This window comes from Polyodon spathula, chromosome 25 (assembly GCF_017654505.1).
Source record: "Polyodon spathula isolate WHYD16114869_AA chromosome 25, ASM1765450v1, whole genome shotgun sequence".
In the NCBI taxonomy this organism is placed as follows: domain Eukaryota; kingdom Metazoa; phylum Chordata; class Actinopteri; order Acipenseriformes; family Polyodontidae; genus Polyodon; species Polyodon spathula.
Window position 1 is genome coordinate 3183667 of NC_054558.1, and position 22942 is coordinate 3206608.

General features: G+C 47.4%; 1 protein-coding gene across 3 annotated transcripts in view; it reads right to left on the minus strand.

Moving 5' to 3' along the window:
• Positions 1–726: 726 nt before the first annotated feature.
• LOC121299885 (voltage-dependent L-type calcium channel subunit alpha-1S-like) overlaps positions 727–22942 on the minus strand; it is a 31820-nt gene continuing 9604 nt past the window's right edge. Inside the window, exons 11-44 of one of the 3 annotated variants that reach the window (XM_041228080.1) lie at positions 22205–22430; positions 21900–22107; positions 21462–21582; positions 20928–21042; positions 20452–20545; positions 19294–19363; positions 19064–19196; positions 18524–18653; positions 16555–16614; positions 16323–16429; positions 15890–15977; positions 15416–15523; positions 15170–15222; positions 14827–14973; positions 14200–14401; positions 13476–13634; positions 12973–13083; positions 12651–12734; positions 10980–11030; positions 8279–8407; positions 7560–7625; positions 7032–7123; positions 6443–6602; positions 6083–6210; positions 5797–5893; positions 5120–5222; positions 4877–4978; positions 4143–4270; positions 3478–3606; positions 2930–3168; positions 2523–2611; positions 2111–2217; positions 1552–1656; positions 727–1253 (exon numbers count right to left, since the gene is read on the minus strand). In XM_041228080.1, coding sequence (XP_041084014.1) covers positions 1020–1253; positions 1552–1656; positions 2111–2217; positions 2523–2611; positions 2930–3168; positions 3478–3606; positions 4143–4270; positions 4877–4978; positions 5120–5222; positions 5797–5893; positions 6083–6210; positions 6443–6602; positions 7032–7123; positions 7560–7625; positions 8279–8407; positions 10980–11030; positions 12651–12734; positions 12973–13083; positions 13476–13634; positions 14200–14401; positions 14827–14973; positions 15170–15222; positions 15416–15523; positions 15890–15977; positions 16323–16429; positions 16555–16614; positions 18524–18653; positions 19064–19196; positions 19294–19363; positions 20452–20545; positions 20928–21042; positions 21462–21582; positions 21900–22107; positions 22205–22430 — 4175 coding nt within the window. In that variant the 3' untranslated portion in view covers positions 727–1019. Of the gene's footprint in view, positions 1254–1551; positions 1657–2110; positions 2218–2522; positions 2612–2929; positions 3226–3477; positions 3607–4142; positions 4271–4876; positions 4979–5119; positions 5223–5796; positions 5894–6082; positions 6211–6442; positions 6603–7031; positions 7124–7559; positions 7626–8278; positions 8408–10979; positions 11031–12650; positions 12735–12972; positions 13084–13475; positions 13635–14199; positions 14402–14826; positions 14974–15169; positions 15223–15415; positions 15524–15889; positions 15978–16322; positions 16430–16554; positions 16615–18523; positions 18654–19063; positions 19197–19293; positions 19364–20451; positions 20546–20927; positions 21043–21461; positions 21583–21899; positions 22108–22204; positions 22431–22942 lie in introns of those variants that run through there. The other 2 variants (XM_041228081.1, XM_041228082.1) reach the window with 2 other exon arrangements.

Consider the following 22942-nt stretch of genomic DNA (forward strand, 5'->3'; position numbering starts at 1 on the left):
ATAAATAAATAAATAAATAAATAAATAATGTCATAAGTCAAGGGTAACATAATGAGCGAATCCTGCCAAAAACAAACTGTTTTGCCATCTGAAATCTGTCTATTAAAATATTTACCATTGCAATAGGTGCTATTACAGCAATGCAGACGAGAGAAATATATTTTTTAACCCTAACCCTGACCCTAACCCTAACCCTTTTGTGTACTTAAATATATTGTACAAAAAGATTTACACATTAAGTACATTGTAACTATGCATAATAACATTGCAATGGTGTGCAAGCACGCGTGTATTTCTTATGTAACTACTATGTGAATTACCCTAAGTTTGCCGTCAGGGGCAGTCTCCGCAGAAAGCAGAGTCCCATCATGTATATAAAAGGGTGGCACTGTGAATGACAGACGCTATCGAGCATGCGGCAATGCAAACGGGCGCACATCTCCAGAAAAGACTTTCTTCTGCCCTGGGAAACCAGGCGTGATCAGATGATACAGTCGATAGATGACGGGAGATTCTTCCATGCTGCTATAAAGTGAAGGGCAGAAAATGATCGTTAGCTACGGAGGTCTGATTAAAAAAACAGCAGACCGACCAGGTTTTCTTGTCCTTACGTAACACTTTCTTGAAACCGCCTCGGTTTTGTCATTTAGTATATTTACAGTAAAACAGGCTTCATTTCTGAACTATGTCCGGCACAGGAAAACAGAAAAAGTTCGTAATCTGTAGCTTTTTATCTTTAGGGTTTATTTCATTCTATTGATCTGAGTTAAACTGCAAAGTGGTTTGTGAAAGAACCGATTTTCCTGAGTTTCAGTTCAACAACTGCATCTGCGGTCACCTGACCATGGTCAACCGTCAATCAGCCAATCAGGTTGTGCTCTTTCCATGGTAACCACGCCCCCTGCGTGTTGCTGGAGGGAAAGAGTCTTACAATTACATCACACAAGCCTGCGATGTCATCACCAAAGCAGAGTAACGTTGATGTCATGGTGAAGTCACACGTAGAGCTGTGATGTCATTTACAAGTGGCTGTCGGCAGGGGGTGGGTATGGGAGAGTGGTAGAGGAGCCGGGACGGGTCTGGGGGCAGGGTCGAGTTTTGACCACCCGCCCCCTGCGCCCGTTCAGGAGCACCATGGCGGCCCCCTCCATTTCAGCCAGGTCGATGTGAATTGCATCCGCCAGCTCCTGCTTCGTCACGGCAACGAACTGCGGGTCACGCGCCAGGACCTCCAGGCCGCCACCAATCAGGACCTGAAGGGGACAGAGATGGGTGACTCGAAAAGTGCCCGATCTAAAATCTCCTAGGCAGCTACTATTCCCTTGAAGAGAAACATCTTCTACAACACCAGACCTGATATCTTTCCATGCTGTCCAGCTGATACTCCTCGTCCAAAAATGAGTAAGACATGCAGGTGGAACTTCAGAGAGAATCCCTGTAGGTCAGGTCTTCCACTGGGCATGCGTTATACTCACAGCAAACTCCCTGCTAGAGAACATCATGTTTTGACTTGTTATACTTGTTCTTGTTATACTTGTACTGAGCTCTGACCTCTTGTATGAGTCTGTCAGCAGCAGGCACTGGACTGTCCTCCTGTCCAGTCTGCGAACCAGAGGAGAGTGACTCACTGCTGCCCCCTTCAGGACGGTGGGAGAACTGCAACCGAGAAGTACAAAGATCCTTTTAACACCAACCCCGTTGAATGCATTTACTGTGCTTTGATTTGTGGTTTAGGGGGGAAAAAACTGAGACAGGAGTCCCCTGTATCTTATACAGTAACCCCTGTCTAATCCAGCCCTTCTATAAACCAGCATTCTCTAAAATTCTGAGACATTTTTGGGTCCCGACCGAATCCCACCGAATTTCTTACCACTGTATCCCCTACAGTCCCAGCACTTACATACACATGATAAATAATATTATTTTAAACTACTTTTCAATGTAATAAATGGAGATATGATTGAGGGTTAAAGGGATGATTAACAATGAAACATGTCCTGGGGCATTTCATTAAAATGATATCATGTAAAACATTCAAGGTCTCTGAAAGCTCTTTACAAACAGAACAGTATGTAATGCCAGTGAGGGTGTCGAGGAAGCCTGTGCTTACCTGGCTGGCGAGGTCCTGCACTGAGAGGGCTGAGAAGAGAGGGCTGTCCTCCCTGTGCAGGCTCAGACTCTGCTTCAGGTAACCCAGGTGAAACGAGAGCCTGCGGACTGAACAGCAGAGAAAGAAAGCTTTTTTTTTTTTTTTGCAGCTCAACAGCATCCTAGCACCGGTTTCTCCAGTGTAATTAAAGCTGTAGTGTCTCTCTATCGTTTGAATGCAACAATAGGATTCTGTACTATACTCGTTCCATTTCGTTACCCAGCGTGTTGTTTTAGTCTGCAAAGAGGTGGCACACTGAAGACATGGTAAATATATATGTATTGTCGTGTTAACTCCATAGAGGTTTAAAGGTAAATGTAAAAGGGGAAACCATTTAGCCACAGTATCTAGGTGGCCGAGGTAATTCGCTGACCTGGCTTGGTGCCTCTCTTTGCTTTGTGAGGCTCGTCTCTTCGGGTGAGGGAGGGGCACTCTGTGTTCCTCTCGTTCTCGTAGCTCAGCCTGGATGAAGAGAGACAGGCAGCGGTGTCAGCGCTTTCTCATTGCTCGCAGTGCTGCACCTCCTTTCAAAAAGGTTTTTACCAGGACCCATAATCAGATCAGTGCATGCAGCTTGCAGTGCGTGATCAGTGCTATGGTGAACTGATAAAAACAGAAAACCAGCTGCTGCTTTATAAAGGACACTTGATTACAACACAGCACTGTATGGGATATGGAATACCCAGTATAGACATAAGAATATCAAATTTTTAATTTTTATTTGATATTTCTGCCATAATATCACTGCAGCATCGCGCCCGGGCTTCGAGCCCTGCTCACCTCTCCATGGCGTTATTGTTTTTGTTTCCAGTGGCGTTGTTATTGGAGTTGCCTGGAGCGACAGGGGGGAAGAATACCACCTCGTTGGGCATGAAGACAGAGTCTGGCGGCGACTCGACGTCATCAAAACGCGTCTCCGCAAACTGCAGGGGGCGCTGGCTGGTCACGTGGGCGGGCATCGGGCTGCTCCTCTCCATCGGGAAGTGTTCCACGTGGTTACCGAACAGCCCGCCCTGTCTCTGCGGCACAGGGGTCAAGGGTTAGGAGGGTGTTTCAGAGACGTAAGCCTGACCCCTCTGTTGGCATTAAAACAGGTTTTGTGTCACTTGGAAAGCTCACTTTCAGTAGTAACCCTGTGCTAAATGGTGAGAAGGCTCCAGGTCATTTGCCTGTCTTGAAAAGCACTTCTCTTTCCCTGTTGTGTATCAGTGGTACGACTCTTATTCCCAGTGGACTGTCTGGTACCTCCCCCTAGTGGATGCCCTCCAGAGGTGCAATGCCCTGGGAGCGATGTCTGTTTTATCAGGGGTCGCCCCCCCTGCTCTTACCCGGTAGATGCCATCCTCAATGGCTGCCTCCTCCATGGCTCTCTCCAGTTCCTCCTCTGCAGTCAGGTCCCCCGAGATGGCACGGTGCAGCTCAGGGCCAGCCTCCTCCTCGATACTGCGGAGCCCAGCCTGCAGGAGGCAGTGCTGTGTTACTGACACCGTGACAGAAACACTCACACACACACACACAGATACATAATCCTTGTTCATAATCCAGAGTCCTCTGACACACACATACAGGTGCACAAAGCTCAGGAGCTTCTTCCTCATCTATATTACAGCAACAGTGGAGGGTCAGATCGATACGGACACTCTCACATCACCATCTCACATCCTGCTTTCAAATCTGATGTTTCGGATAACGTAATATTCAGTTTTACTATCGAGTTTTCTATGGATGGAAAGGGGATTTGAAAGCAGGATCTCTAACTCTCCGCTCCCAGCTCCCAGCTCCCTGCTCCCAGCTCCCAGCTCCCAGCTCTCAGCTCCCTGCTCCCAGCTCCCAGCTCTCAGCTCCCTGCTCCCAGCTCTCAGCTCCCTGCTCTCAGCTCCCAGCTCCCAGCTCTCAGCTCCCTGCTCCCAGCTCTCAGCTCCCAGCTCTCAGGCTCTCAGGCTCTCAGGCTCTCATCACACACACACACACACACACACACACACACACACACCTGGATCTCCACTGCGTTCTTCTTGGTGGGCCGATAGCCGTAATACTCCTCCTGCCTCTTCATGAACTTGCGGAAGTGATCCTGGATCAGGAAGGTGGCGTAGAACTTCCCCACCGTCACCTCGTCATCTGGAGGGCGGAAAAACAGATTTTGCTTGATTTCAAAGCAAGAAAAGCAGTCCTTCCCTCGCGTTTACAATGAGCACCAATCAATGACAACGAAGTTCCACACTGAGTGTCTTAAAAGCCGATTGGAAGAATATTTTCCACTCATCCAGAGGGCTGATCTTTTTACTGCTGAACTGGTGTTTCAAGGCTTACTCACTTACCTTTTTCAATAGAATGCACAGGATCAGAAATGCATGTTAGTCCTGCACCCAGTCCTGGGGTTCAGAACCATATACAGCAGCTGCCTGAACAGCAGATCTGCAATTCCCTGGCCATTTAGATTTTGCACTTAATTTAGAAGGAGCTTGAGACTCAAGGCTCAGTGCTGGATGAGTGTGTGTTTCTCAACCTGAGATACAATACAACAGTTCCAGTTTCTTTTTGGATAGGGTGGTTCTTTACACAGACACGATCTTTCTGTTCGGCGATTTCCATTAGCCATGTGTGTGACCTTCTCAAGATGCCTGCATTGTGGGCTTTGAAAGCAGCCATCTTGAGAAGGTCCCACTCACTGCTCTCAGAGGGCTGAGGGTTGTGTAAGCAGGTCACAGGGTCAACAACGCTCACCTCCTATTGGTGGGATGACCTGGTCCAGTAGCTTCATGCTGGTGCGCTTCCAGATCTTCTTAATGATCGCTCTCAGCTCCTCGTTGCACTGCTCGAAGTTCCCTGAGAAAACAGACAGGAGGTTGAGACGCCTCCCGTAGCAAAATCAAACCCGAGTCAAGGAAGGGGGCTATTTTAAAAAGGAATTGAAAAGCAAGAGCCTGCAGATGCACAGTTCAGAGTCCAGGGTGCTCCAGGGCCTACCATCAGTCTTTATCTTGAGAGCCGTCCTCACCAGGGCGAACAGGGTGGCGTTGAAGGTGACGGTACCATCGCTGTTCAGGGGCATGTTCATGGAGACCAGGCGCTGAGGAGGGGGGGCAGCAACAAGAGTTACAGGACAGCACTCCATCTCCCACATAGCACTACCCTGGGACAGCCACAGCGCAGCGCCACTACCAGGAACTCTCTCACTGCCTGCTTTAATTCATTCATGGTCATTATCGCATGCACATCACATGCTGCTCTTTACCCTGATGTAATGGTTCAGGGATGGAATTAAGACTCCTATTGCATAGCAGTTCCAGGTTTTAATACTGATTAGCCACAGTGTATGGGTAACAAGGTCATCCTAGTAAAAGCAGGTTTGCAACAGAAGACTTATTTCCAACCCTGTGGTTCACCGTTATGAAAACCACAAGTGGCCTCTTATGAGGGTTTTGCGGTAAGGAAATAAGTTGAACGCCCAGCCGCTGCCAGGATTCTAGGTCAGTGAATCGTTCAGAGATGTTAAAGAGCTCTGTGCATGACACTGCTTTGCCATCGTTAGCAGCTCCTGCACACGCCCTGTTAGAAAGGAGGATGCTTCACTGATGATGTCACAGATCACGTGCAGTTCATGGCGATTCAGTTCTAGTGCCCTCAGCTGGGTTGTCTCTTACCTTGCAGGCCACGCGGTGGGGGCAGAACTTGCCGAAGCCAAGCGGGGGCTGGATCCTCCGCAGCAGCGTCACCACGTCCAGGTGCTTGATACGCCCCCTGCAGGAAGGGAGGGCAAACAACACTTACAAGCCTATTATCAACCGGGCGTAATTACAGAAAGGATGATAAAAAATGTTTTGACCTACCTTATATTACAAAGTGGGCACCACAGTAGTACCATCGGTTACTTACAAGTTTATCAAAGCCCTACGCTGGTGCTTCAGGAGTTCCTTAATACGGACTCACTTGGCGTCAGGGTCGTACTCTGCCCAGATCCTCTTGAACTCGTCCAGGTGGTGAGGCCCCAGGATGGACCAATCACGCGTCAGGTAGTCAAAGTTATCCATGATGACAGCCACAAACAGGTTAATGATCTGCGGAGTGAGAGCGGGGAGGGCGTTAGCGGCACACTGGCACCCTCGAGCTGGTGGAACTGGGGGTGCGTCTCAAGGCACAGCGGAATTGGTGCCCGTCCTGCAGCAGCTCAGCAGAGTCCCTTCAGAAACTAGAACAGCCGTTGGTATGGTGCGCGCTCATCTGCAGGCAGCGAGGGAGCTTCTTTTACAATGGCTTGCGAGCGTGGCTCGGTGGGGTGCTGATACTCACGAGGAAGGCGCACAGCATGTAGAAGCTGATGAAGTAGAAGACAGCGAATCCCGCTCCGCAGGTGTACTCCTCTCCAGGCAGGTAGTCCGAGTTGGGGTCACACAGCTTCCCGTACATGCAGGCCAGCATGATCTCCTGCCAGGCCTCGCCCGTCGCACACCTGCGCAGCACAGGCAGGGTCAGGCACAGCTCTGGCTCTCAGGGGCTATTCCAGTCTGGGTCTTTGTTCAAGCAGTTAATAGACAGCAGGTTCCACTAATGTGGAATAAAGACCTGGACTGGATCATGCGGGTCGGAGTTTTGCTGGCTTTCTTTACTGGAAACATATTACAGGAAACACTCACTAGAAACAGTTTTAAAATGTAAGTCTTAATGAACAAATATGTTGAATATGAGCACAGCATCACTATGGCAATCTAATATAGATATGCAGAAGCAGTCCTATTGCATATCAATTGACTGTGTGTTAGCATGAACACAGACTTCCATTAAATGCACAGCGATTAAAAAAAATAAGGCGATACAGAACATCCTGCAGCTCCCAGGAAGCCGCACTGTAACCCTATGACTGCTCCTTTGTTTCACCGACCTGAACAGTAACAACACCGCCTGAGGGAACGTCTGAAAGTTATTGTTCCGATTGATCTGTGTTCCGTCCACCAGCGCGATTTTACCAAACACCTGGAAAGGAGAGGCATGCTTCAAACTCAAGAGACAAACACAGCCTCTTTCACCCGCTGACAGCAACTCTAAACAGAGCAGAGTGGAAAACCTTAGCCACTGACTGACCACTTTGCACAGAATTCTGTGATTGTGAGGATAGGGAAATGACATATATTTAACAAATCATGCATGTTATATATTATTAAGTTGCAGATATGCAGATTAAATAATGTACCAAAAGAGTACAATGCAGTTGCACTGTCTGATCCTGTACAGACCAAAGTTTTGACATCCTGTGTTTCTTGCAGGGGCACAGCAATCCTTAACCTGCAGATCCATACTAGAATGGCATTGACCCTGCTGATAGATTCTTGACAGTCAGTCAAGCTTGGCCTCTCTTTACAGAAGAGCAGTGCTCAAGGTCCTCTCCCTGCTCAGTGTGTCTGAGTGTTACCTGCATGCCGATGACAGCGTAGATGAAGAACAGCATCACAATGAGCAGGGCGACGTAGGGCAGAGCCTGCGGACAGAAGAACACAGACACCTTCACAACTGCAGCTGTGGGTGCGTCAGGTAACTGAGCCACTCAGAGGAGCTCAGTGGAAAAGCCCGCTGAACTGGACAGGCTCCCCCCTGAGCAGCAAGACAGAGCGGATTTCATCAGTGATTGGAGCCGCTCAGTTGCCTAACGCACCTACGCCATGCCCCGTGAGAACATTGCAGCAGCTACGACTCTCTGATCATGGAGAGTGTAGACCTCGAGCTCAGAGCGTCAACAACAAAGCTTTCGAAACGTTGAAGACACAACACTGTGTTAAATCTGCTGGGGTTTTTAAAAATGTATTTAGACTTAATGACTTACAAAACACAATTACAAGTGTGATATAATCTGAAGCCAAACAGACACTAAAGGAAACTTGCCACAGATTTCTTGAAGATTTTCATAACAGATAAATCAGCAGCACGGCCCTGTTTTAATAATCTAAATATTTAGCTCTTGAACAGATCTCCTTGTTCCCATGCAAAGACTGCCATGTTAAATATGCACAGTGATTCCCCCATGCTTCTTGTTTATAATGACCGCTTCACCATAGCTCTCTGTGCTTTACCCTGCTAGCCTAGGCTGAACCACGCTTTTAATATGCTTGACTTGAGTCAGCAGCAGGTCCTCACCTGGAAGGACTTGATGAAGGTCCAGAGCAGGGTCCTCACCCCCTCGCCACGACTCAGCAGCTTCACCAGGCGCATCACCCGGAAGAGCCTGAAGAAGGTGATGGAGATGCGGCCGCTATCCTCCGCTTGCTTTCGGAAGAGAAGCAAGACCAAGTCACACACAAACTGGGAGGGGCCACACAGAGACACAAAGGAGGGGTCCCGGGCAGAGAACTGAGACAAGCAACCCCGTTAGGAACTCCAGCAAGAGCCCAGACAAGCTGCTCTGAAGCGGTTTCAATGGATTTCGCATGCAGGAAAATCAGAACGAGTGCTCGCCAAAGTGAGGGGGGGGGGGGGGGGGGGGGGGGGGGGGGGGGGGGGGGGGGGGGGGGGGGGGGGGGGGGGGGGGGGGGGGGGGGGGGGGTATGTTTTACAAGAAGGTTGCTGGAGTTTCCAACAGGGGCACCATTCTACTCTCTAGACCTCCGTTGTTCACCTGTTTGACTACCTTTAAATAGCTATGGTGCTGCGCTCACTGCTTCCCCATTGAACAAGGGACCCAGTGTGACAGAGGAGAGAGAGCGGGGGGTCTGGCTTTGCACACACTGAGACCGCAGCCTTCCTTTTAAAAAAACATGTCATCAATAATACAGTGTCCACAAGCCACAATTCTTTGATCCCTGAAGCATTCATTTAGGATTACTTTTATTTTATTCAAACTGGATTATACATTTTGAATATATACTGTGTATATATATACAGGGTATATTGCATCAGTTATAAAAAAAAAAAATAAGATTTTAATTTTTTTTAATGATGCAAAATAATGCATCTGTCGTACAAATCAACTTGCTGGCAAATGAATTCAAAAATAATTCACTTTGAATAAAAAAATAAAGACTATTTCTTGTCATTTCGTATTCTGAAAAGAATGCAGAAATGACACAGAACTCACGCTGCAAAATGAATGCATTATTAAAAAAACCAAACACAGGAGTTTCCCACTGGGTGGCAGCTGCAGTACACAGCGATCGAGGCAGTCGTGAAAACAACACCATGGCTACTGCAAGGTAGGAAAAAAGGCCAGCGTGCTTTCGAGTTCCTAACACTTCAGTAAACACTGGAGGGGGGGGGAGTTCTTCAAGAAGAGCAAGCTAGGGGTTCTGTTGTATTAATAATGATGCGTTAATAGGAACCAAATATTAGGATAGCCTGGGAAGGCACAACCTGGGAAGCAGGGATATAAAAACAACAGAGGTTCAGAAATAATGTCTGTAATGTAAATCAGTGAAACGTTTTCTTCTATTAAGAGGTTTATGAAGCTGTAAAATAATATCTAACATTATATAGCACTGTATAACATTGTAAACAGGGAGCTCTAGCAAAGTACAGCACCAGGGATGGGAATAAGACTCCTATCATGTAGCTGTTTCACCCATTCCAGGTTTTAAAATGAGCTTGATTAGCCACAGTGTGTATAGGTAACAAGCTCAGGTGTGTCTTATTAAACTCATAGTAAAACCAGGACTGGATCCAACTGCTATGCAATGGCAGTCTTATTTCCACCCCTGTAGTACAGTACACTGCACTACACTACAGTATAGTACAGCACAGTATGATGAAAATACATGCCAGCTCTAATGTACAAGTTGCATAGAGCAGTGGTCTTACTGTATAATATAGTGCGATGTATATTTTCTTTACTATATGAATTGCATTGCACCATCTTTAAGAGAATGTGATTTAAAACGCTGCACCGGGAGCAGAGGCATGCTGAAAGAAGCAAAGTCAGCTGGATCAGAATCATCTGTGTTAATATTCCGGGGTTACAGAAGGGTCACCTGGAATTCTATACAGGTCAGCATCACTCTGGGGTCGGCTTCGCTTTTGATAGTAATATCAAACAGTATTATTTCAGACTGTAGTGGTTAAAGAGGCAAACTAAACTGGGGTAAAAGCTTTTCCAGTAGACCAACGTTTTGGCTTCTTCAGTGTACAATAGGTCTGTTATTCAATTACCAGTACTTTAATTAAGGAAATACATTTCCCCCCCTTTTTTTTTTTACTAGCTTTGAAACAAATTTTGAAGTCCCAAATTCTCTGTAAAAATAACAAGAAATCTGTAATGATAACATTATAATGAACGAATTACATCCGACAGTGAACACAGGTGTGCTAGAACAATATTATAATGCAATGCAATATATTACATTAGAATACAGCTGCATATTTAGTTGGGCTATTAGATAGTCATCCTGAAGGCTGTGCCGTTGTGTGGATAAGCCACAGGGTTCAGAGCTCGGAAGTGCAAGGCAGGTTACAGGGGAATCGGATTCCAGGTCTTTCCATTTGATAAAAAAGAACAGATTGAAAGAGCAGGGAAAGCTGCAGGACACAGGGAAAAGCAAAACACCATGCTGTAGCACACAGACAGCCCTGTTCACTGGACACACACACACACACAGTGCTACTCTGCAGTAGAGAGGGCTCAAACAGCTTGACTGCACCATTTACAGAGCCTGGGGGGGGTGTAGATACAGGGGTTGAAACGCTATGGATTACCCTTCTTGTGGGGGGGCCACAGTGGCATACCTAGCCCTCCCTCCTATCCACTCTCTAGCTGGGCACTGTGCCCAAGGGGAGTCTTTCCAGTGAAAAACAGCAAAGCTGGGACAGGCAGGCACACTGCAAGCCTCACACTACTGAGACTGATATTTACAGCACAGCCACCACTTAGGCAGTACAGTCCACCACTGGAAGCAAGCGCAGTCTGTCGAAAGAGAAACACAGCGAGTCAGATACAGGAGGAGGAAGAGAAGGGAGGGAGGGTGAGGGGTGGGGCTGAGGAAGGGAGGGGGGAGCCAAGGGGGGGAGGATGAAGCCCAAGGGAAGTTGAAAAGTGATAAAGGAAAGGAAGGGGAGATGATGGGAGAAGAAGGATGGCAAGGTGGGTAAGGTAATATTAGAAAGGATAAGGGTTTCTAAAACTAGGAAAAGGTTATTTTTGAAAACCTTGAGGACGGCTCTGAGCAGTTTCTCCCCAAAGGGAAATGCCATTGAAATATAAATGTGGAAGGATGACGTCCAGTTCTATTGAAATCTACAGTCGCAATGCTGGAACGCGGCTTCAGTTAATGCTGCTGGGCAGACTCATGTCTTTGATGAATCGCTCACATCCTTCTTCTGCCATCTGTTTTTCTGAAGAGAGGGATGAAGGTGTAGAGAGAGGGCAGAGGAAAGACAAAGAGGAACGAGAAGAAGGAAAAGAGAGATAATGGGAGGGGAGGAAGGAGCTGAAAGAGGGAGAAGTGAGGGCAGAGTGTAGAGAAAAAGAAACTGGCCACACAGAAATGAGAGAGCGAGAGAAGAGTGGAATTGGAGAAGGAGGGGGTAGGAAGCGTTGGTAGCAGCATGGTGTATCAAAATGAGAATTAAAGGCACAAGGAATTTGAAAAGACATTTGGGAAATTCAAAGAGAGGAGTGAAGGAATATGCAGAGGGGACTGATGAGGAAGGGGGGCATTTTGGAGAGAAAATCATACATAAAATAAACACTACTGTACATTACTGTAAACAATAAGCCTTTTGATTCGCTCTGACATTAGATATCAAAGAGGCCCAATAGAAAGTGGGTGTGGTCATACTGAGAGTGGGTGGGGTTTTTGTAAAAGTGTCCAGTAAAAATATATGGCCACACCTACTTTGTGTATAGCCCCACCCATTTCATATATAGCCCCACCCACTTCTGAGTTTGAGCTAACAATTCTCTTTGTAGGGACAACTTGGACTGGGGTGTTTCAGAATTCCCTGGCGCTTAAAATAGACAAGTAATCATTCTTAGGACAATAGAATCGTTGACTGGCAATGACTAGGCATGACACAGGCAGCATGGGCGGTGAGTGTGTGGGCAGGGCAGGAGGATGAGATCCGAGCAGACTGACTTATACAGCAGGACACAGCTGGCACAGACACCCCTGATCCACCACCAGGGAGCCAAGCCACAGCTAAGTAAAACCTTATAAAACATGGATGCTTTGGACACTTGTCCTGAGATAAAACGAGCCATGTTCACCAAGCACATCGGCTCAATTCTAAGTTTAAAAAGAAAAACAAATGCAAAATGTCAATGCTACAAAACTTCCAATAAATAGCGAATGCATTATTCTCTACTGCTTCTGTAACCTCCTTGAAATGGAGCTGTCCCGCAGCGATGGGCAGAAAGGGAACATTAAATGTATCAAACACACTAAGGAACAGTGCACGCACAATGGGGTTGTCCCATACGCATGGAACACCGCAATGGAACATCAAACCATGAATGAAACCCTGTTACTCATGGGAGTGAACGCAGTGCGAGCTCTCACAAGTTCAAACAGGGCTCGACTCTTACATCGATCTCGCTGACGATGACGTCGATGACGCTGCCGATGACGATCAGGAAGTCAAACACATTCCAGGGGTCGCCGAAGTAGCCCTGCAGACAGGAAGGGGAGGGGCAAAGACAGGAAGTCATTAAAGCGCCTCAAAATGCAGCAAAGCATTCAGTAATAGTGACATCATGGTAAAGCACAGGCAAGCATGAGCTTGGGAACCATGGTACAAGCCCAATACAGCATAGGGAAAGCAGGGTTTCATTTTGATCTTGCTCTTCCAATGAATTTGCTAGGAATCCAATAGCAAGTTGCATCAGGATGACTGGGTGTCGTCTCTACCTTTGCTTTGAAGGCCATGAGCTTGAGCACTGCCTCCAGGGTGAAGAGGACGGTGAAGATCAGGTTGAATATGTCCGAGATGTAATTGATCTCATCCGACTGGTCGCAATGCTGCATGGGAGGAAGGAAATCAATATCAGCATGCTTTCATATGGTAACTATGACACAGCTTCTTCTCTCACACAGTATTAACCCTACTAAAAGCAATGGAACAAAAACACTGTGTTCAAACTTTTTTAGGCAATGGTTTTTGGCACCATATGTAACTGGCAATGCTGTGTGATGCACTGACGGTCTAATGAGGTTAAAAGCTCTATAACCACGAATGCAGGCGAGCCTGGCTCTTTTGTTTATTAAAATGCTCGCTGGCAGTGTGCGGGGTCGACCCAGTTCATAGTCAAACCAAGCAGCCTCATTTGAATCTCTGTGTTCCCCTGTGCTCGGTTCTGCCCGTTTGCTGTCTGGGTCTGAGTCATGCCTCCTCTGTCGACGGCGTGACTCACCTGCATGCCCAGGCAGATGGTGTTGAGCAGGATGAGCACGAACATGAGGTACTCGAAGTAGGATGATGTCACCACATACCACACCTTGTATTGGTAGGGATTCTTAGGGATGTAGCGCTTCAGGGGGCGGGCCTTGAGAGCGTACTGCACGCACTGCCGCTGTGGGTCGAGGGAGGGGGGAGACAGGGGGTCAGTGAAGACACAACAAGGGGCAAAAGCAAATGTTTTAGATGCTTCGGACCCCAATCAGATGTCCTCACCCAATTCAGAACCCTGGACCTACAGGTGATGAGTGCGAGTGTCTCAGTGTGAGTGACTGTGTGTGTCTCCGTGTGTCTCAGATATTTCAGTGTATCTCAGTGTGTCTCAGTGTATCTCAGTGTGTCTCAGTGTGTCTCAGTGTGTCTCAGTGTATCTCAGTGTGTCTCAGTGTGTCTCAGTGTATCTCAGTGTGTTTCAGTGTGTCTCAGTTATCTCAGTGTATCTCAGTGTATCTCAGTGTATCTCAGTGTGTCTCAGTGTGTCTCAGTGTATCTCAGTGTGTCTCAGTGTATCTCAGTGTGTCTCAGTGTGTCTCAGTGTGTCTCAGTGTGTCTCAGTGTGTCTCAGTGTATCTCAGTGTGTCTCAGTGTGTCTCAGTGTGTCTCAGTGTGTCTCAGTGTATCTCAGTGTGTCTCAGTGTGTCTCGGTGTATCTCGGTGTCTCTGTATCTCTGTATTCTTACCTGGTTCTTGTCCAGCTCACAGTTCTTGTACTCCTGCTCTCCCTGCTCCTGGAAGGTGACGATGACGAAGCCCACAAAGATGTTCATCATGAAGAAGGCGATGAGGATGATGTAGACGATGAAGAAGATGGAGATGTCCACACGGTTGTTGTAGATGGGGCCCATGTTCTCGGTGTGCGAGTCGATGGCCTTGTACAGCAGCCTGCCCAGAGAGGTTGACAGAAAATCACCCACGCAGGAATCTGATTGCACTTTTGAATTTCCCTATCCCTGCACACTGCTGCTAGCCTTGCTAACTATCTAAACAGTGCTCAAAGCAAATCCCACTCTTAGCTCTATAGTAATTCAGCAGGTGGTACATGCAGGCAGTCTCAAGATCTACTGCAATTACATCTCAAGGATCTGACAGCAGAGCTCCGCTCTCATTTCTTTTTTTCCACATCTCTATCATTCTCTATAAATACACGCTGTGGCCAGCCCTAGATGGTAGAGACAGTGCCGAGCAATGTTGAAGTAGCTATCTAGTATATGATACACTGTGTTGCATGGCTGTGTGTTGGACAGTGCTGTGTTGGACAGTGCTGTGTTGAACTGCGTTTCCCGTGCATGTCCTAATGTCGCACTCACTGCGGCCAGCCCTCGAAGGTGGACACAGTGAAGAGAGCCATCATGCCCGACAGCACGTTGTCAAAGTTGAAGTCGCTGTTGATCCACTCCCGCTTCCGGACCTCCATGTTGTGCAGATCGTTCTCCTTGAACTGAATGTAGTTCCCCCTCGGGAGAGAACCAGAGACAGGGAGAAGTGAAGCTGTGAACTCAGTCAATGAAAGAGCCACACCGATCGGAATCAAGCGCTCGTGAAGGTGGAGTAACAGGACCGTGCCGATTCTAAACTGTACCCCAGCATGAAGGTCAAAGGGCATGGGAGAGCATTGGAGCATTGAGGGGTGCTGGGCAGATCCACACTTACCTGCACTCCTCTTCGGTCATCTTGGAGAGATCCGTGCACATGTAGAACTTGCCCTGTAGGAAATAAAAAAAGAAGATGATAACGTTTACAACCTGATCCGGCTATTCGGAACGCAGCAATCTGAAATCAACCTGGGGTACACAGGTATGGTAAAGCTGTCTAGACCGCGGTTCAAAAGGGGTTTTGGTGTGAATCTAGAGCTGCTCTCCAAAATGAACGCAGAGATGGATCCCCCTGTAGACTCACCTTGAAGAGCTGCACCCCAATGCAGGCGAACACAAACTGCAGGAGTGTGGTGACGAGCACGATGTTCCCGATCGTCTTGATGGCGACAAACACACACTGCACCACGTGCTGCAGGACCAGGGAGAAACAGAGGACTCTGAGACACGGAGACACACAGCCAGCAGAACAGGGACAGCTGGGTTCACAGACCCCAGTTAGCACTATTCTTGGACTAGGTTGCCTAATCAGAGTCTGCGAAACCAGCTGCACAGCGTTGAAATAATCACTTACAAGGAAAAGACATTAAAGACATTTTATACAATCAAGCAAAGTCAACTAAAGCGCTTGTTTCGTACCTGAGGATTTCTGTATATAGGTGTTTTTCATGACAATACGATTCCAGCAGGGTTTTTTAATGTCTTACCCTTATGTTGCCTGCTTTGTGCTCAGCAGCGCTAATTCTAAAGGGTATGTTTAATGGAAATTAAGTGTCACCTTCAGACCCTTGGCTCTGTTGATGGCTCTCAGGGGTCTCAGGACTCTCAACACTCTCAGGATTTTGACGACGGAAATAGCGCTCGATCTAAAAGGCAGGACATCATTCGTTATTTTGAATATCTTTAAAATAAAGTCATGATGATAAAGGATTATGAAATGTGAAATGGTGCCAACATGAGTAAGGAAGAAGACAAAAAAAACAATTCGGTATGGTTTGATGTCCTGGGTCTCGGTTCTGTGCACGTCCTTAGCTTTTATTTTTCATGGTCTGTTTTCTATCCAGTAACTATAAAAACACTCTTTACATTTTTTTTTTTTTAAGTGTTACTCAGAAATATCTGGATTCTCATTGAAGGGGGTGAGCTCCTGAGTAAAACAGAGCCTGCAGCGTGCAGGGGCGTGACACAGAGAGGCTCTCGGACCGACTCACTGGATTCCGAAGGAGATGAGGGATACGCTGACCACCAGCAAGTCCAGGATGTTGAAGGAGTTCCGGCAGAACGAGCCTTTGTGGAGAAAAGCTCCATACGTCGTCATCTGGAAGGAAAGCGTTTCATTGTGCAGGATTATCATATTCTCTAACTAGAAACCAAAAGGTCAAACCAGTTACAGCCATGCTGGAAAATTATATATCTAGTAAAATGTGTTACAAAGCGAGTTACCTTCAGAACAATTTCGGTTGTAAAGATCACGGTGAAGACGATATCAAAGTAGGAAAGGATCTAAATGAACAGAGGGAGAAGGAAACGTTTGTTTCGGTCAGGGGGAAAGAGATGTTTATTCATTTCAACAGCAGCAGTGTCATATTTCTATAACAGTACATACATCTGGCCATAACTTACAACAGCAAGTCTGAAGTGCTGATAGACGTACTAGGGAATTGTTTACCAATGAGAAACCAGAGCAGGTGCTTGAAATTGCAATGCTTATTAATCCCAGGTGGAGAGAATCTAAGAGAAGTGTTCCTGGCCTGGGTGAATGGTGGACTCTTGTTTTGAGAGGCTCTTTTTCAGGTTTTAATGATCAGAAATTACAATAATAATTTTAGAAAACACTTAGCCGTGCTAGAATGTAATGCCTTCAAAACTGTCTCCAGAAAGGATTCAAGTTGAAATGGTTGTCATTGAATGCATTCATTTTCTTTTGGTGTTTATGCATTTATCACTATTCAGTATTTTATGGTTGTGGCTGATCCCTGCTGATCAATGTGTTTCATGGTTTTCTGATCCCTGCTGATCAATGTGTTTCATGGTTTTCTGATCCCTGCTGATCAGTGTGTTTCATGGTTGGATGGTCCCTGCTGATCAATGTGTTTCATGGTTGGATGGTCCCTGCTGATCAATGTGTTTCATGGTTGGATGATCCCTGCTGATCAGTGTGTTTCATGGTTTTCCATGGTTTGTTGGTCCCTGCTGATCAATGTGTTTCATGGTTGGATGATCCCTGCTGATCAATGTGTTTCATGGTTGGATGATCCCTGCTGATCAATGTGTTTCATGGTTTGTTGATCCCTGCTGATCAATGTGTTTCATGGTTTGTTGGTCCCTGCTGATCAATGTGTTTCATGGTTGGATGGTCCCTGCTGATCAATGTGTTTCATAGTTTGTTGATCCCTGCTGATCAATGTGTTTCATGCTTGGATGGTCCCTGCTGATCAGTGTGTTTCATAGTTTGTTGATCCCTGCTGATCAGTGTGTTTCATGGTTGGATGGTCCCTGCTGATCAATGTGCTGATCAGTGTGTTTCATGGTTTGTTGATCCCTGCTGATCAGTGTGTTTCATGGTTGGATGGTCCCTGCTGATCAGTGTGTTTCATGGTTTGTTGATCCCTGCTGATCAATGTGTTTCATGGTTGGATGATCCCTGCTGATCAATGTGTTTCATGCTTGGATGATCCCTGCTGATCAGTGTGTTTCATGGTTTGTTGATCCCTGCTGATCAATGTGTTTCATGGTTGGATGGTCCCTGCTGATCAATGTGTTTCATGGTTGGTTGGTCCCTGCTGATCAATGTGTTTCATGGTCGGATGGTCCCTGCTGATCAGTGTGTTTCATGGTCTGATCCCTGCTGATCAATGTGTTTCATGGTCGGATGGTCCCTGCTGATCAATGTGTTTCATGATTTTCTGATCCCTGCTGATCAATGTGTTTCATGGTTGGATCCCTGCTGATCAATGTGTTTCATGGTTTGTTGTCCCTGCTGATCAATGTGTTTCATGGTTGGATGATCCCTGCTGATCAATGTGTTTCATGGTTGGATGGTCCCTGCTGATCAGTGTGTTTCATGGTTGGATGGTCCCTGCTGATCAATGTGTTTCATGGTTGGATGGTCCCTGCTGATCAGTGTGTTTCATGGTTTGATGATCCCTGCTGATCAATCATGGGTCCCTGCTGATGTGTGTTCATGGTTTGTTGATCCCTGCTGATCAATGTGTTTCATGATACTGCTGATCAGGATGATCAGTGTGTTTCATGGTTGAAGATCCCTGCTGATCAATGTGTTTCATGGTTGGATGATCCCTGCTGATCAATGTGTTTCATGGTTTGTTGATCCCTGCTGATCAATGTGTTTCGTGGTTTGCTGATCCCTGCTGATCAATGTGTTTCATGGTTGGATGGTCTCTGTGTGTACCTGGTTCCTGAAGGACTCAGGGTCGATGGGATCCTCCGCTGCCAGAGAGATACTGCTGAGCAGGATGAAAAGCAGGATGAAGTTGGTGAAGGTGGTGGCGTTCACAATCCGGTGACACAGTTTACGAATCCTGCAGTGAAGGTGGGGGGGGGGGGGGGGGGGGGGTACATGAATGAGTTTCCTGCGTCATATCATTGTAAAAACATAGCGGTAAACCACAGGCTAGCAAGATATATCACAGAGAGGTGTGGTAAGAAAACGGTTAGTTAAGCACAGTAAATGCGTAGTATAAGCTTGGGAAAATAATTGTTACACCATACAATCCAGATGCAATAATGAAATGCTCACAATGCAAAAATAAATAATAATATCGACAGTGTAGCAGAATGCAGAAGATTCTTCCAATAGTTTGCTTCGACTTTGAGTTACGAGACTCTCAATATCTGAGATGATCTCAAAGAACACCAGCAATGGGGCAGGCTGAGTAAGAGAAAGAGGGTGCCTGTCTGTGGCGTGCAGACGCGGCCCAGGTGGGCTCACTTGTTCTGTGGTCCGAAGATAAAGAAGGCGCTGGCATCAGGCATTGGCACCGCCTTCTCCTTCAGCTGGAGTTCTGCCATGGGGCGTGGCCTGGGGCTCAGAGGGATTTCAGGCTCCTCCTCCTCGTCGTCGCCTAGGAAACAGGAGAGGCAGAGGTAATGAGTAACTCTGTACAGTAGGGATCAACCACTCTAATGACAATATGACAGCGCCATCTGGGAAGACTTTACCTGGGAAATCAGCAGAAGGGTAGGGATCCTTAATTTCGTTTACGTTCGATTCAAACTCATCTACTCTGAGCTAAAGAAGAAAATAAATGAATAGCGCAATCATTGATTACAATACAGACATGGGTAACCACCAAGGGTTAAAATCAATTCAATATTAAACCATTAGCTTCAACAGACCCATCCAATCGAAATATATTAAAACTAGATTCAGCTATTTTAATGTGTGTTCAACACATTTAAATTCTGCACACCAGCGCGTGGATGATGCTCTATTACACAACATAATAAAAACTATATGACTAACTAATCAATAAATCAATGAATCGCTAATCAAACGATAAAAAGAAGGAAACATCAAGGCAATGATTTAGGCCAAAACATCAAAACGTTCCTCTACCACTCTGGGCTTTCAGTTGAGTATTTCCTGTGGAGTGTTTCCTGGGTGTCTCAGAGGAGCCCCCCTCAACCCCGGCTGACTGACTCAGCTCTGGGCCGTGCTATCCTCGACCCCGGCTGACTGACTCAGCTCTGGGCCGTGCTATCCTCGACCCCGGCTGACTGACTCAGCTCTGGGCCGTGCTATCCTCGACCCCGGCTGACTGACTCAGCTCTGGGCCGTGCTATCCTCGACCCCGGCTGACTGACTCAGCTCTGGGCCGTGCTATCCTCGACCCCGGCTGACTGACTCAGCTCTGGGCCGTGCTATCCTCGACCCCGGCTGACTGACTCAGCTCTGGGCCGTGCTATCCTCGACCCCGGCTGACTGACTCGGCTCTGGGCCGTGCTATCCTCGACCCCGGCTGACTGACTCAGCTCTGGGCCGTGCTATCCTCGACCCCGGCTGACTGACTCAGCTCTGGGCCGTGCTATCCTCGACCCCGGCTGACTGACTCAGCTCTGGGCCGTGCTATCCTCGACCCCGGCTGACTGACTCAGCTCTGGGCCGTGCTATCCTCGACCCCGGCTGACTGACTCAGCTCTGGGCCGTGCTATCCTCGACCCCGGCTGACTGACTCAGCTCTGGGCCGTGCTATCCTCGACCCCGGCTGACTGGCTCGGCTCTGGGCCGTGCTATCCTCGACCCCGGCTGACTGACTCGGCTCTGGGCTGTGCTATCCTCGACCCCGGCTGACTGACTCGGCTCTGGGCTGTGCTAACCTTTGCAGTGGTGGGGATTCCTTCGCCCTTCGCCTTCTCCAGTTTCTTCGCCAGCAGCAGCTTCTCCTCCTCAGATTTATCTGGCTTGTTAGCCCTGAGCAATCGACAGAGAGGGGGACGAGTGGGAGAGTGGGGGAGACAGAGAGGTAGTGTCAGTTTCTTTTTATTTTTTTATTGTACCGAACTGAACTGAGGAAGAGCCGGGAGAAGGACGGAGAAGTACAGAGAGAGCGAGGGAGGAGAGAAGAGGGAGAGAGAGTGAGAACACATAAGAGGTGTTCTTCAGCATGACAGCCATCCCTGTGGTTATGTTTTAGATAGAAAATGACTACTTTTCTGGTCACTGGTACAGGAGAATAATACCTCAGGGTAACATACAGTGCCGTACATTTCCACTGGACCTGCACTAGATGTCTATATTGTCCATAATTAAGACTGCCGTTATGGTCAGTCTTGAACCCAGGTCTGTAGCTCACATGTCCATCTTCCTTCGTTTCTTCTCCTCTGTCTTCTCTCTCTGCGCAGAGGTCAGGCTCTCAGCCTCTGCCAGGTTATCCACCGCGATGGCCAAGAACACGTTCAGCAGGATATCTGAGGAGGACCCGATAAAGAAAAGCACACGACTTCCGACTAAGCAACAGTTCAGCAGGTGAACCCGTAACATAAAAAATGTAGTTTTTGCATTGCAGAATTAGATTCCTTTAGATGGATCACATTGCAATCAAACTGGCAGATCTTCTGCTATTTACCCAGTGCAAAACCAACATCGTTATCCAATGAACCGCTTCAAGCAGAGAGGCGTGATCACATTAAGAGGCATGGAAAGTATGTAAATCCAGTAAATATACAGACTAAAATAAACTTTGCAAACATCTCCACAATGTGTCTTTGTCGCGTAAGAAATAAGAGAAGTTCTGGAAGGAGACGGCCTGTCCCTTCACGGCACACTGTTCTGCTTTAGCAGGACAGCATCAGTTTCAGCAGTAATTCCCGGATGGGTGAAAGGATACAGTTTCCGCAGACGAAGAGGATGATGAAGTAGATGCACACCAGCATGCCAGGGAAGGTGGGACCTCCATAGGCCATGATGCCGTTGTACATTACCGAGTTCCAATCCTCCCCCGTCAGGATCTGAATCGGGAGACAGAGGTTAGATACCACCCTGGATCACCTTCTGATACTCCTTTTCAAGGTTGCACAGAGTAATCCGCGGAGATCTACTGACCGAGGCTTTAAAAACACGAGCGTTACCGCTAATGAGCAGGAGAACCTTCTTGAAAAGGTTAACGTAGTTCTCGAGACTTTATCTTCACTTCGGGACAAACCCGTCTATCCCTCCACAAAGCTGTATTCACTGTGCATCAGGCAGTAGAATCCCACCCCACCCCAAATTCCTCTTCCATTTCCCGTATTAACCCACTAACGTTGGCACTAGCGGTGGCTGGTACCTGAAAGACGCTGATGAGGGCCTGGGGGAAGTTGTCGAAGGTGCTGCGTCGCACCTCCATGTCCTCGAAGTTGTACTTCCCTCCGAAGACCTGCATGCCTAGGAGTGAGAAGATGATGATGAAGAGGAAGAGCAGGAGCAGCAGAGAGGCGATGGAGCGCACCGAGTTCAGCAGAGAGGCCACCAGGTTACTCAGGGAGGTCCAGTACCTGTGAGGAGGAGGAGGATGGGAGGGTTAGAGAACACAAAAGACCACACCAGGCCGGGGGGCGGGGGATGCGATTACAGCCAAACTGACGCTCTTACTTGGTGATCTTGAAGATGCGCAGAAGCCGGATGCACCTGAGCACGGAGATCCCCAGGGGAGACATGATGTTGATCTCCACGAGGATCAGCTCGATGATGCCAGTGCACACCACGAAACAGTCAAACCGGTTGAACAGAGAGATGAAATAGGACTGGAAACCCAGAGCATACATCTTGAGGAGCATCTCGGCTGTGAACAGGGACAGCAGCACCTTGTTCGCGGTGTCTGAGGAGAGGAAGGGGAGGAACCAGCTTACAGAATACAGGCATTACTGTGCGAGAAACCCTTTACTGACGCAGCTTTGCATAGGGCAGAGCTTCTCAAACCCAGCCCTGGGAACCCCCGTGTCTGCTTGTTTTCATTCCAGCTGACCTCTCAATTACTTAACTAGACCCTTGACTGAACTAATAATGTGCTTAATTAGACCTTTTTAATTGTTCTCAGCGCCTAGAAAGTTGCAGATTTCAAGTTGTGCAATTTTATAGTTAACTTGAAATCTCCAGTTGTTTAAGAGCTGAAAACGATTAGAAGGGGTTTAGTTAAGTAATTGAGAGCTCAGAATGGAAAACAGAAGGACCGGGTTTGAGAAGCCTTGGTTTAGGGGATAGCAGGATACATAAACCTGGTCATTAATACCCTTTGCTCAAAAGAGAAACTGCTTTCCAGAATGTATTCCTCTTCTACAATCTGTGCAAGGTCGTGTTAAAAAATCCCACTATTACCACCAAATGTTAGGA